This window comes from Etheostoma spectabile, chromosome 2, assembly GCF_008692095.1.
Source record: "Etheostoma spectabile isolate EspeVRDwgs_2016 chromosome 2, UIUC_Espe_1.0, whole genome shotgun sequence".
Classification (NCBI taxonomy): domain Eukaryota; kingdom Metazoa; phylum Chordata; class Actinopteri; order Perciformes; family Percidae; genus Etheostoma; species Etheostoma spectabile.
In genome coordinates this window covers 17,876,168-17,890,301 of record NC_045734.1, presented here as the reverse complement: position 1 = coordinate 17,890,301, position 14,134 = coordinate 17,876,168, and the positions used below count along the sequence as shown (strand labels likewise).

Sequence of the window (14,134 nt, the reverse complement as noted above, 5' to 3'; positions counted from 1 at the left end):
TCTCTCTCTCTCTCTCTCTCTTTTTCTTCATCTCCCATTCTTTCGGCCACTTCAACCTCTCTCCTTTTATCATTTTCTCTCTCTGACTCCCTCTCCTGCAACACTACGTCTCTCATATAGTCTCAGGAGGCTATATGGTCTGTTTCACGTTTCTAAGAATTTCATGAATCCTGGCTTGTCTCGTGCAGAGCACAGTTAAGGGCTTTAACACACCCTCTAGCTGGTGTGAACAGATGGTTTTATGTCTAAATTTGAACAGTGAAGAACAGAAACATGTCACACACTCTGTCTCAACATATAAAATAATTACTGATTAGATGAAGGTCTTTCTTAGGGCAAAGGAATACATTTATTTACTGTGCAGTTCAACCTTGGGAACATACTTTCCCAAGTATGGATTGGGACATATCCACATATTGGATTTCTGTATAAACATATTTTTCTTTGCTTCAGATGATATATATTGTTTTTCCAAGATATGTATATCCAAAGTGCATTTGTAAGTTAGCCCGTTTTATAACCATTAATGCCTTTTTAAATACAGTATTTCTGTATTAGCCAAAGAGGATGAGGCAGCATGAAGAGAAATCCTTTCCTGGTACTTTGTTGTGTTTCTACCATGGCTGTTATTTCATCAGTATTGGCACACATCTAATTCTCCTGTGAACCCCCATGACAAAACCAGCCATTGTTGTGCAGTGATATCCAAAGGTTCTATGACAATGTTGAGACTGAATATCAAAAGATCCTGCAATTGAACATAACAGACATCTGTATCCATTCCAAGGACTAGTTGGGAATAAATCATAAAAGAGAATGCTGTGTCAATCAGGGTGAGACACAAACAAGGAAGCATATAAGTATGAGAAATGTATAATCTATAATGACTACCACAATTTAAAAGACCTTCAATTAGCATCGAATAAACAGTTATTGCCAATATGTCTACTTTCCAGCCAAGCAAAGCAGCCTTGTGTTCACTTAATCTCCATGTGATTGTTACTCTATCTAAAAGAATGCAAAAGGAATTCAGAGGATAAATTAGGGTAAAATCCTTTCAATCCTAAATTGTGTGTTATCACCAAAGTAAATAAAAAACATAAAAATCACCAAAATAACCACACCAATAATATTCTGTCTCCTGTTCACATCTCATTAGGTAACCATGATATAACACCTGAGGTCTAATTTCCCCAATCCATCCAACCTTCCTCATTGTCTCATTGTAAAAATTAATGGTTATACAAGGTTGCTATGGCTACTATTCTTCTTGGCAACACCAGCCTTACATACACATTCTCTAAGTAAATATGTAGGACATAATAACTGATAAAATATGGAGTGGCAATAAATACATAATGTTTAGTGGAAGTGGGCTAAAGAGTTTTGCCCCTAGTCAGTAGATTAATATGAAACATAATGTACCCACTCAAAACATTGTCAAGTGTGCCTTGATGTGTATGAGGACTGTCTTTATCACTGAAGTGGTTATATTTATATGAGGTGTAGTGGCCTGCAGTGTCAGCTGTGTGCCGATCCATACAGCATGTGGAAACATGCATAATGGATGATTATTTAAGTGCGCGCACTGGACTAAGAATGACTAATTTAAGTGAGAGTGGTCTATCCGTGCTGATACAGTACCATATGGACACCTATGTACTAATACTGAAAGTGTCCTCACATAGCACTTCTGCCATCAACATGTTAGTACTGTACGGTATGTGTTGATGTGAGAAATATGTAATAAAATAATAAAGTGAGGTCTTGTAAAAAAAAAATACACTATAGTGAGGATAAGCAAAAAAAAAATGTTAAAAAGATATATTGTGGGATGCTTTACTATAATTCTTTGCAACATATAAAAAAGTAGACAGTCAATATGAATGCAGCGTAATGAGACATCCCTTCTTTCTTCACAAACCTCTGCTTTTTCATCCTAACAGAGCTCCTGATTAATGTCAGTTTTGTTCTTGTTATCGCCTTACTGGTGATTATATAGTGCCAGCAGTGTGTCTAGACTGGCCTGCTGACTCCAGCAAAACAGCTACTTGTTTTTAATGAGGAGATGACAGTTATCATAGTTCTGCAAAGTCTTTAAAAAAACTTGTAGGCGTGTCATGGTAGATGAATCCAATTAGCGTGTACACAATACATGCCTGACTTGTGCTATGCTGTTTCTGTCCTTTAAACCCTGTCCTCTCGGCCTGAAAAAGAGAAATAAAAAACGTGTGTGGTTGTTCCTTGTAGTTAATCAGAAGAATTTGGCTGAGCAGTGATGATTAACGAGAGTAAAAATAAAAAGTGGGATGGGAGTGGGATGAGAGACGCGGAGAGCAGAGATAGCATGACAACAAAACAAGATATAAAATCCAATAAAACAGACAAACAATACAAACTTGGGTCTTGGCATGGAAAACACACCACATGATCTTTACAACATACTTTACACTCCCTCTGGGGAATTATCAACTTGCATCTGTACTGCTCCATCCATTATTCAAAGTCTTTCTCGGACTGAAAAGCTGAAACTGGAAATATTGACTCTTGTGGAGTGGCAAATTTTGATTTGTGGCCCCATGTGTCAGCCTTGCGATGGGGCCCTCCATTTTGACTCCAGTCTACATGATGGAGCATGTGAAGCCACAGCACTCCTTTAGCAGAGTGAGGCCTGTCTTGGCGAAGGGAGAAGAGGTCTGCTGAGCCCTGGATGGAGCCCGTCTGGTTGATACACCTGCAGCCCAGAGAAATCATACTGTGAGGAAAAAAATGACATATTGTTGTGGTGTAATGTATAATGTGCATAACTTCATCTACTTAAATATCAGCTGCTTAATGACTTGACTAAGATGAGCATAAACAAACATCTTTTTTCAGATAGCTCTAAATCATTGTCAAAGCCCTCAGATGGAAAAAGCCTTGAACAAGCAAAACATTTGGAACAAGGAAAATATTTGCCAATGCTCATATCCGGCTCAGTTTTTAAAATGTGCTATCATTTATTGAAACTTTGATGGAGCACAGAGTTGCATCTCTTTTAATGGCTAAATACCTTTCTTCTTCATATTTCTTGGGAATTTGGACTGCAGAAAATCTGCCATTTCTTTATCCTCTTCTTTCTCCCTGTAGAAATTGAAAAAGATTGATATAAAATACACGGAAACACATCAATACATAAACAACTTATAAAAATTACAGCGTATACATATGTAAGACATTTTAAAAACAGCAGAACAATACTATACAACACTGACAACAGAAAAAGGTAGAGCAATCGACATTCAAGTGGAATAGGCTGTTTTAAACAGATGTATTTTGAGTTTTGATTTTAAATGGGGGAATGAATCAATGTTTCTAAGTTGGGGTGGTAATGAGTTCCAGAGATGGGGAGCAGAGCGGCTGAATGCTCTGCTCCCCATGGTGGTGAAACGGGCGGAGGGGATAGAAATTTTCATGGAGAAAGAGGATCTGAGGGAGCGGAAGGGAGTGAGACCCTGGAGGAGATCAGACAGAGATCAGACGGGAGAGTGAACAAGGGTTTGGTGGAGAGGTATAGCTGGGTGTCATTGGCATAAAAGTGGAAGTGAATGTTAAATTTGCGGAAGGTATTTACAGAGGTGAAGCAGGTAAATTATGAAGAGTAGGGGCCCCAGGACAGAGCCCTGGGCCACACCTGAAATGAATGGATTTACAAGACTTGAGTTGAATGAACTGGGTGCAGCCAGAGAGGTAAGATGTGAACTAGTGTAACGGAGTGTGGGTGATGCCGGTGGAAGAGGGCTATTGAAGAGGGTGGTGTGACAGATGGTATGAAAGGCTGTATTCAGGTCAAGGAGGATGAGGATGATGAGGAGTCCAGAATCAGCTGCCATGAGGAAGTCGTTGGTGAGTTTGACAAGTGCTGTTTGAAGTGTAAAAAAACAAGGTAAAAAAAGAAAGAAATAACAATAAAGTGATCTCTGTATGTATCTACATCAACAACATGACCTTGGGCGGCATCATATCCTCTCCTCTGCGATCTATGACCTCACTGTTGTCATCCTGCTTCCTCCCTCTCACCTTCCCAGCAGTCCCTTAACATTTTTCACAGCATGCTGTCGGCTGCCAACACAGTGTTGCTAAACACAAACTAACGATGCTTGATACTTTCTGAAAGTTGGACTGAAGAAAGGATTAAACCTTCAATCAGGAAGGAGGAGGGAGGGGCAAGCTAGTCTCGTTTTGTTTACTTCAACAAGAAGTAATGTCACCCAACATCGCTTAGAGCACCTTTAAGAGGCTTGGTGCACAAAAGATAAAATATAAGCAAACCTCCTTAAAATAATGGCAGCTCCTTTTACAGTACTCACTGACACACACTTGTTACATGTTTAATTGAAATGTCTCTCAACTGTGCACTCTGCGGTACACTCTCTCATAGAGCTGTGCCGTAGAAAATGTTCCAGTGTTGTAATGGAGCGCAATGGGGGCGTCTTTCGTAAAGTGTGCATACGGATGATACTGAACTGAGGTGCAACTTTACCAGCATTGGTGACTACGCACAATGTTCCAATCTGAGCACTGAGTCATCATGTGATTGTTAATGAACAATTTTCAGGAATTGGCGTTATAAAAGACCAGTGCTCCTATGCCTGAAAAATACATGCTAAACATTTAAAGAAATACATGCCAAAGTTTTCTGCTTGGGCAACAAATTCCCTAAAGCCGTTTCAACATAAGTGCTACCATCTCTTTCTTTTGGCTTTGTGTACAGTAAGATATTTCATTCACAGCCTATGGTGACAAGGCTGTGTCACCAAAGCCCTCCCAAGCTGTAACAAAACCAAAATGGCAGAGGCACACCTGAGTCGTTCAAACTCCACATCATCCACCAGGAAATCTCGGGTCTCGACCAGCTTGTGGATCTGCTGCAGTAGTTCTTCTTCCCTCTGCCGGTCATCGTTGGACTTGTCGTTATCTGCAGCACAACACATCTGAATATCTATAGTGTTTGTCACAGATTACTTACTTTTCTACAAATATCACGTGGGCATTAAACAAACAAATAAATGAATGAATAATTTTATAAGAAATTAATTTAGTTGAAAAGAACAGTTAGACATTTTTGGAAATATGCTTATTAGTTTTCTTCCTGTAACTGAGGAGGGATCCCTCTATTTGGATGGACAGATATGTAAAAGATGTGGTGTGTACAGGAGGAAATAAGCTTAGCTTAGCATGAAGACGGAAGCAGGGGAAAACACACGGCTTACCTCTGTCCAAAGTTCAAATAAAGATATACAGCACCATCACCACTAAAACGGGCAAATTAACATGCTGTGTGTTTATTCTGTACATGTCTGACCTGTCTGATTTTACATTTCTATTTGTGTAAAAATGAAGAAAAACAAGATTTAACATGTTAACTAATGAACTTTAGAGGTGCTGGTAGGCAGATCCATTTGTATGTATTTTTTAACTTTTAAAATATCCAGGCTAGTTGTTTCCCCGTTTCCAGTTTTTATGCTAAGCTAAGTATGACTGCTCTAGCTTCATAGTGTGAAGTCATAAGAGCGTCATCAATCCTATTAACTAATTCTTGGTAAGAACAAACTTATTTCTCAAACTTTCTTTCTCTTAACTTTATTAGCCTGTCTCAACAACTATCATTATCCAGAGGATTCCTACCTGGTATGGACACTAATTTCTGCAGCTCTTTCTTCAGACGAGTGATCTCCTTACACAGCTGAATGTCATCCATCCTGCACACACAATAATGTATGTAAGTACTGCACATGCTGCATATCAGCTCAGTTTCTACTTTAAAGGGTAGAGACGTGACTCTATTCAATTGGGAAATGAAATTCAAACAGAGAAAGCTTCATATTGATCTTATATTTCACACAAGAGATGGCACAATCTTTTCTGAGGTAAAATCCCTGTGGCGTCTCTGAGCCAGATAGCTTTCACTCAGCCTCCTTCTGTATCACGCTCTTTCTTTTTCAATGGCTCTCCATCTCAGTGGATCATTACGAACACTGAGGTAGGGTGAAAGACCTTCTCTGCTTTCCTCGCCCGGCGGAGTTAGAGGCCCTCACGTAACCCAGCATCACAGCAGCAGTCTTTTTTAGAAAAACACACACACACACACACACACACACACACACACACACACACACACACACACACACACACACACACACACACACACACACACACTTTCGGCATTAGACACATCAGCAGAGTGAGAGCCTTGCCACCGTACCTCGTAAGATACTCTACAGACATGCAGGTGGACAAATGGCCAAGAGGTCTGTTATGATTTTGGTGTATTGTTTTGTATTCTGTTCCTCCTCCTTTGTTTTTTTGGTTCTGTCTTGTCTCCTCATGTTTGTGTCCTAGTTACCTTCCTGGTCATGAGTTGTAGTTTCTGTATTGTGTTCTCTTGTGAATGTCTGTATGTTCTGTTTCTTGTTTTATTTTGATAGTCTGTTTTTCTGTGCTGTCTTGTCTCTGGTTTTCTTACGTGCCTTTTTTTCCCGCCTCTGTGATTGTCGTCCCCGCCCTGATGTGATTGACCTGGTGTATCATCTGTACCTCGTTTGCTCGTTACCTCTTGTATTTAACATCCGTGTTCCCTTTGTCTCTTGTCAGATTGTTTTGTGTGTTGGTGTCCGTGTTTACCATGTTCCTGTTCCAGTCAGGAACATGTATGCATTCATGCATTCCTGTTTTTTTTTGTGGAATAAATACTCAACTAAACTCTCCTGCCTGCCTGCCTCTTCTGTGTTTTGGTCCTCACCACCTTGAAGCGTAATAAGGTCTGGAATATAAATGATATGCTTTACGTAACTTACCAAAAGAAAACACACCTTAGAGTTAGTTGACAGCTGGGGAAAATCGTGACTTCCCATCTCTTTCCTCTTCACCTCTCCCTTCTTCTCCAGTCCCCCATTCTCCTGTTTTATCTGCCTGATTCTTGCTTGCTACACCACACACAGCCCTCTTCACATTCCCCCAGCTGTCTGAGCAGCGTTACTGCCTATTATTTGGAAGATGTAGATGAATAAATATCCATGTGTTAGCCTGGTTGGTGGAAGGTAAAGCAATTTAAATTATAATAGGGGGCCCACTCGTTGTGATGGAAAGAAATGAGAGAATAGAAGACGATGCTGCTACGAGAAGTGTTTCTGATACCAAGGTGGGCTCCTGAATAAATGGAGAAACCGCTTAAATGATTTGAACTGATTTTGGGTGCAATATGCCAGTAAGGCACTAGTTTGTGTACTTGATACAGTATGTCGCTTGACATGGTATCAGTGCACTTTTGTTCAGTGCACACTAGTGAATCATTCAGTTATTCAGGTGTCTCAGAGTAGCTACATATGTATCCCACGTGCCTGTTGCAGACACTATGCAGCTGCATTTGTGGCATCCACAAATTTTGCAAATTTGACCTCTAATTATAGGGATTTCACTCCCCCAATCAGCATTGTTTTTTCAGGGATAATGTCAAAGTGTTGGTCTAACACTCTGTTTCAGAGAAAAAGATTTTTCTCAATTTCTGCATGACATTTTGCATAGACATTCATAATCCCCAGATGATGAATCTTAATTACTTTGATGTTCCAATTCCCTTTAATTCAGCACCACCAAAAGATCAAAACATCCACATACTAAGGTTAGCATGTTAACATGTGTTAACATCACCATGCTAAAGGTAACATAAAGCTCAAAGCACAGCTTAACTAGAGTACAGCATAAACTGATGTCTCAGGTCTGATAACGTCGAGCTGAGCCTAAGGTCTCTTAAAGACTCTCATCGCCAGGCAACAACATTGATATTGAACAATTCTGCAAAGTCATGGATTATGTTCAATGACAACAATTTGTAACAGCAAGTGAAAACGTTTTTATATTTCTTTCTTTTAATGCATGGTAACTAAGGTTAGGGAAAGATTGTCTTAAATAAATGATGGTTAAGGTATGGTAAGGCAATTGGTTAAAGTTAGGGAAGGAGCATGGTTAACATATTAAATCAAATCAGGTCTGTGAAGGGGTGCAGCGAAATCAGACCAGCTTTACGCATTATGATTTCACCATTCTACCGTAAATTTGGAATCAGGGTTGCTATTATTGAAGCTGTTTTGTCTCCAGTAATCACACTGGCTGCGTGCGGCTGGCACCAAATTAAAGGAAGGTGTTGGTGCTGCGGAGCCACTTACATATATCTAAGCTCTGACTCCCTCCTGACCAGGACGTCCCTGATCCTCTCAATCTTATAAAGCTCCCCCTCAATGTTGTCCACGGTGATGGTGGAATCCGCCATGGACACCACATCGTCCTCTGAGGGAATGAGAGAGAGAGAGAAATAGACGAGACGGAAAACCTTTAGTCTTGCTGAACATTGAAAAAGAGGATGTGTTAGACAATGTGCGATACAAAAACATTGTAGTGTATATAGATTTAAGTTTACTATGCACTTCTTCAACTGACTAACATACTATACAGAGAAAGGCGGACAGATACACAATTAGAAGCTTTTTATGATCCAATTTCCAATATCCTACAAGTCACTGTGGAACAATAACTGCATATGAATATGCATTGTTAACTGTATACAGCTGCAGCAGAGGCACTTTGAAGTCACTGCTTGATGAGGAGCAGAGCGTCACAGCCACATTACCATGTGTCAGTGGCAGACCTCATGCCTCTCCCTCTCTCTGTCTCTTTCACAAACACATTGCATGCATGCACGCATGCACGCACACGCACACACACACACACACACACACACACAATGTACACGCGCACACACTGCATAATTGCGTAAACCCAGGGTGGCAGGTCAGCCAGTAAATAAGCCTCCCCCCAGTATGGTTGGCTGTCAGACACACACTGCAGTCCTGTCTACCCTGCCTTTGTCTACTGTTGAGAGATGTCATTTAGTGTCAATATTTCGGCAAAACGAATCCCCTGTTAACCGCCAACAATTTTGCTAATTTATGTATTTGTTTCATTCATTTTTCAAGCAAAATCATTTTTGGTTCCAGCTTTTCCAGTGTGAACAATTACAAAATGAAGGAAAATAGCCATATGGGAATCCAAACCACAGAGAGAGAGAAAGAGAGAGAGAGAGAGATTTAAAAAGTCTATATTGTGTTACACCAGGTGAACAGTACAGGTGAACAGTAATATCAAACACAAAGCTGTTTTAAAGCTGTCTCCTTATGCATGTCATCCCACACACTACTACCTGTATTTGGTCTTTAAATGTAATATTTCAAATACAACTTTTAAAAATAAAATCAAATCCTCAATCTGTAGACGTCCCTTAGCACTCGTCTTAATGCCGTCTCAACACCGGAACTAAACAGTTAGCACAACTGAGTTAGCACAACTTGTATGCATTTCATTCACATCTACAGCAGTCAGATTCACTGTGTTCACTCTGAAGGAATCACTTTACGCGGGTAGTTACTTGTAATGACATTTTAAACATGTTTAGAGGCTACAAACAAGTTTAAAACTGGCCCTGTTTAAGCCTGTTGGGAGATAACTCTCTAGAAGGAGCATAACAGGCAGCACCGATTGTTTTCGTTTTTCTCTCTACTGACAGCACTCCAAATTTACAAACAACAGAGCTCTGTGTTGAAATCTACCAGAATTCTCCTTTAACGGCAACCTTCTTCAAAAAAGCAATTGTTTATGCAAATAAAAATTCATAAAATAGATTTAATTTACCCTGAGATCCAAGTATGGTTGACCTTCTTGAAGGTAGATGTAGTGACAGTCACGACTATAACACTGAAGAAAATAACCACTGCCTGCTCTCGAATTGTTCCATTTAGCACTGTATGTACCTGGATAACTGTCACTTCCCCGCAGAGAGCTGCACAACATGGGGGCCGAGATGGAAATAATCAGGGAAATACCAATACCATCACCAACAGACAGTCCCTGAATCCCCCTGGCACCCTTAAATTCTCTTTATACACACACGTTATTACTAAGTAGAGCTCTAGTATGTAATATATCTATTCTAGTCACATTTAGCCTTGGGGAAGGTAGCACTCACTGGGTTCAAAGTACTGTGAAGACATGTCCTCTGCACTAGCATGAAATAGGGCAGAATAGAAGGGGATCATAATAATTCAAACTGGAATTGCATAACTTCAGGGTAGTAGTAAAAGCTTTGTGGAAAACATTATCTATGCTTGCCTATAATTGGGATTCAGGAATTCATACAGTATCCCTGCTGGCATTAAAGCGTTGTTTAGGGGCTTGCAACGGCAGCCTGCTTTGTGTGACATGCAAAAAGGGTTCTTGAAGCACAGACACACAGCTTCACACAAACACACTATACTCTGTTACTATGACAAATCTGGCTGACGTCAATGTAGCGTCAACACAACCTTGACATCTCAGAGGAGAAAGAGTGAAGTTTTGCAGCAAATATTGGACTGTTAATGGGATGGAAACTATAAAAAAGACATCAATTAAACTATCTACACCTTCCCATGTGTCAAACGTTTTAATACAAGTTGGTTAGAATGCACTGCATATACAAAATCTGCCTAATTTCTGAAGATACTAAGTTAAAGTATTTCTCACTAAAACATAAAAACTGAAATTGTATTCACTTTCCTTTAGGGAAACAAAATATGAACAATAACGTTAATTGTTTTGTGTCATGAATACGCATTTTGTGATTAGACACCAAGAGACAGAAGTGGAGAAAAGAGGAGGAGGGATGTGGAGAAGGTAGCGGACGAGAGATGAACATTTGCTTTTTTGTGTCATAAATAAGCTTTTTGTGGTTTCTTTCTCATTTAAAGACTGGTTTCACAATACTTTTTTCAGTTTTAACATTAGATATCATGTCTGTAACCTAGAGCCAAAAGGCCATTGACCTTGTCGTAGCATAAAGACCAGAAGCAGTGGGAAACAACTAGCCTGGCAAAGTTAAATAATCAGCTACCAGCACCTCTGAGGCTCACGTTTGTGCCAATGCTAATGCTTCTTTATATACACTAGGATAATTGCCTTCATGCTCCAAGCTCTGTAGTTATTTTACAGACTTGAGAGGTGTCAAGCCTATCATTTTACTATCTGCAATACAACAATAAGTGTATTTCCCAATTCCCAGCATGTCAAACTAATATTTTAATCAACATTCTTGGTCGTAGGTCCAATAGCAAAAACATTCACACCTTCACCTTATAGTAAAAAATTAAATAATCACAGCACAAACACATGAATTTGTATTTTTTACAAAAATGTGTGTAGATTATACAGTTTTGTTCATGACATGTCAATCATGTATTGGTGGTGTTTTTTTCATCTCAACTAAATAGTTTTACTTGCCTGTACTTAATCATTAACATAAAGAGCAAATACATGTGTTTTGATTTTTTTAAAAACATACAAGACTCTGGTAAGCAGAAGAGTGGGCACAATTCACAAGCTGTGTGTGTGTGTGTATGTGTGTGTGTGTGCGCCTGAGAGTAAGAAAGCGAGAGTGAAAGGAAGACAGAAAGAGACACTCTCACACAAAGACATGTTCACACTGCATACTCATGACATTATAACTGCTGAAGGCATAATATAATTTATCAGCAGTATCACCTAATTCATAAAGGAGATGGAATGATGTGCTCAAAAATACAAACAGGATACGCTAACATGACATCACATCAGTACATGAGCAGATACACATTACTGTTCATTCACCATTTGTTTTCCTGCCAAAAAGACAGCTTCAAGCTTCAGTGACTATGACTGGGGGATTCCCATGTAGCTGACTAAAACACTGAACTGTGAGCTGAAAACACAAAATGTTATAAGCTATGTTTAGCATATTCTTACATTGTTAGATACATGTTCTGCTGCAGAGGCTCTCTATGGGACAAATTATTCTGCCAGTGAGCAGTTATGACTCATCCCTAGACCTCTCTGAAATGTCCCCTCCTTTACACTTTCTTCCCTTTCTCACTCTCTCTCACAATTCCTATATCCTGTTGCTTTTCCATACCTCTTGAACCCGGCGCCTCTCTTCACCCAAACACCTTGAGGATGTGAATTTTAGTTTACAGTCTTTGCTCTGACTCCATTCCTCTCTTTTACACTGCTATAACGTGCTTAATACCTAATGAGGCAGAACACCATACTGACAGACAGATCAGCCAGATTAGACACCAAGAGACAGAAGTGGAGGAAAAAGGAGGTGGGATGTAGAGAAGGTAGCGGAATAGAGATGGAGGGAGGAGGAAAGAAGTTAAAATAAAGGAGTAGTGAAGAGGCAAAACAGATAGAAGGCTAAACAGATATTCTGCACTGCTTTGCAAACTTCCCACTTGATCAACTACTTCAGCAATACATTTCATAAATGACGTGCCAGTATGAACAACCTTGACAACATAATGATACTATAAGCATCATTCACTCAAGTCTAATGTAGAAAAACAATGACCATCCACAACGTGGAGGAATACTGTAGAACTGAAACAAAACATGTTTGCTGGTAGCAACTTGTCCAATGTGATGATTTGCTGCTTCCTCTTTTTTTTAAATAATTGCAAATTGTATTTCTTTGGTTTTTGGACTATTGGTCAGACAAAAAAGGACATTTGAAGATATCTTCTTGGGCTTAAGGAAATTGTGATGGATAATTTGTATCTATTTTCTAAGTGATTATCTGAAAATTACGCCTAATCAACAATGCAAACACATTTTAGTTGCAGACTTTTGAGGAACATTATTACTGTGAGGAGCACAATGCGATAAAGAGTTTCACTGACCTCTGACATTTTGCCATTTTTTATTATTTGTTGGTGTAGGTCCCTTTGTAATGGGCCTCACTTTTCTTTTACACAAATTAGAACACACACACACACACACACACACACACACACACACAAAGACACACACACAAAGACACGAACAAACACCTGTGGATTCTTGACATTTTCAGAGCTGCTGCCTTTACTGCCAACTACAATACATTGATTGGTTCTATTAACTAACTACAAAAATAACCCATATATAAAAGTAAAAGACTAAAAACAACTACTATAGCTATAACTACACACACACAAACATATATATAGCTATATACTGTACATATACATGAAAATATATGTATGTATTTATATATAATACATACAGTACATACATACATACATACATACATACATACACATATATATAGCCTATATATACATATATATATAATATTTATATATATATATATATATATATATATATATTGCAGGAGGATTGTGGTTATGCCATAGATTATATTATAAAAATAGTAGAAGATTGAGAATAGTAGAAGTAAATCCCCGTAGCAATGTTATGGTAATAAGAAAATTAGGTACAGCGACACACTAGGAGGATATAAAGTGAATCTCACACAATATCACTCTATATTCTCCTAGTGTCACTGCACCCAATGTTTATGTTTGTTCCTATTAGGTACAGTGACACAATAAGATAATTTAGAGTGATACGGTATACAGAAATGTCACTTTTTACCCAGTCGATAGATCGACTTATACACTATTGCATTGTTTGTTCGTTAGGTAACCTGGTTTGTTGGTGTCTTTGCTCCATTCAGTGAGCTCCAGTGAACCGTACTGACGAGAAGATCCCTCCTTCTTCTCCATCGGGCAAGCAGATGCTCTTCTCCTCTGTTCTCTCTACGCTTCCAGTTGCAGTGGCTGGGAAACAGCAAGTGGAAACTACAGGGCAGGGTCTCGCGGTCTCAGTTTGCTGCTGTATTTCATTGAGTCACCAACACAACAACCTGTGGAGGCGGAGAGAGCGAGATGTTCCAGCGGTTCCCACCAGCTGTGGCTGGTGTCGGTGTGCGTACAGCGCGCAGGAGTCTCCCTGGGTTAACCAGTACTAGTTAACCAGTCATATAGTAGTTATATAGCACCATCTGGTGGCCAATGGACGCACTTACAGTGAGGGAGAGTTCACCACCGTGGTAGAAGTTAAACTATTCCAAACCACTTCCTCTTCTAAAAAAGGCCAGAAGTAAGTCGTTTATTCATAGAAAAGTATTGAGATTAACCACATTTATCATAAAACATAAACAGCATTTTACAAAACAAAATCATTTATTTACACACTTACATTTTGATTTTAA

General features: G+C 39.3%; 1 protein-coding gene across 3 annotated transcripts; it reads right to left on the bottom strand.

Annotated features, from left to right (window-relative positions):
• Nucleotides 1-18: 18 nt before the first annotated feature.
• Nucleotides 19-13,888, bottom strand: pik3r6a (phosphoinositide-3-kinase, regulatory subunit 6a). 3 transcript variants are annotated; one of them, XM_032532736.1, is made up of 6 exons: nt 13,787-13,888; nt 8,205-8,325; nt 5,668-5,741; nt 4,843-4,957; nt 3,053-3,123; nt 19-2,734 (listed from the first exon to the last, which is right to left on the bottom strand). In XM_032532736.1, the coding sequence occupies exons 2-6, from the start codon at nt 8,306-8,308 to the stop codon at nt 2,622-2,624; spliced, it is 477 nt and encodes a 158-aa protein (XP_032388627.1). In that variant the 5' UTR covers nt 8,309-8,325; nt 13,787-13,888; the 3' UTR covers nt 19-2,621. The 3 variants fall into 3 exon arrangements, with proteins under 3 accessions (XP_032388627.1, XP_032388609.1, XP_032388618.1); XM_032532718.1 differs by having other exon boundaries at nt 13,568-13,836; XM_032532727.1 differs by lacking the exon at nt 13,787-13,888 and adding an exon at nt 9,724-10,148.
• Nucleotides 13,889-14,134: the final 246 nt, after the last annotated feature.

Excerpts from the sequence above, each read along its gene's own strand:
- pik3r6a (XM_032532718.1), bottom strand. The coding sequence starts at position 13,646 with ATGGAGAAGAAGGAGGGATCTTCTCGTCAGTACGGTTCACTGGAGCTC. Across the intron at positions 8,326-13,567 it reads CAAAGACACCAACAAACCAG|AGGACGATGTGGTGTCCATG; the intron begins GTTACCTAACGA and ends TCATTCCCTCAG. Across the intron at positions 5,742-8,204 it reads GAGTCAGAGCTTAGATATAT|GATGGATGACATTCAGCTGT; the intron begins GTAAGTGGCTCC and ends TTGTGTGTGCAG.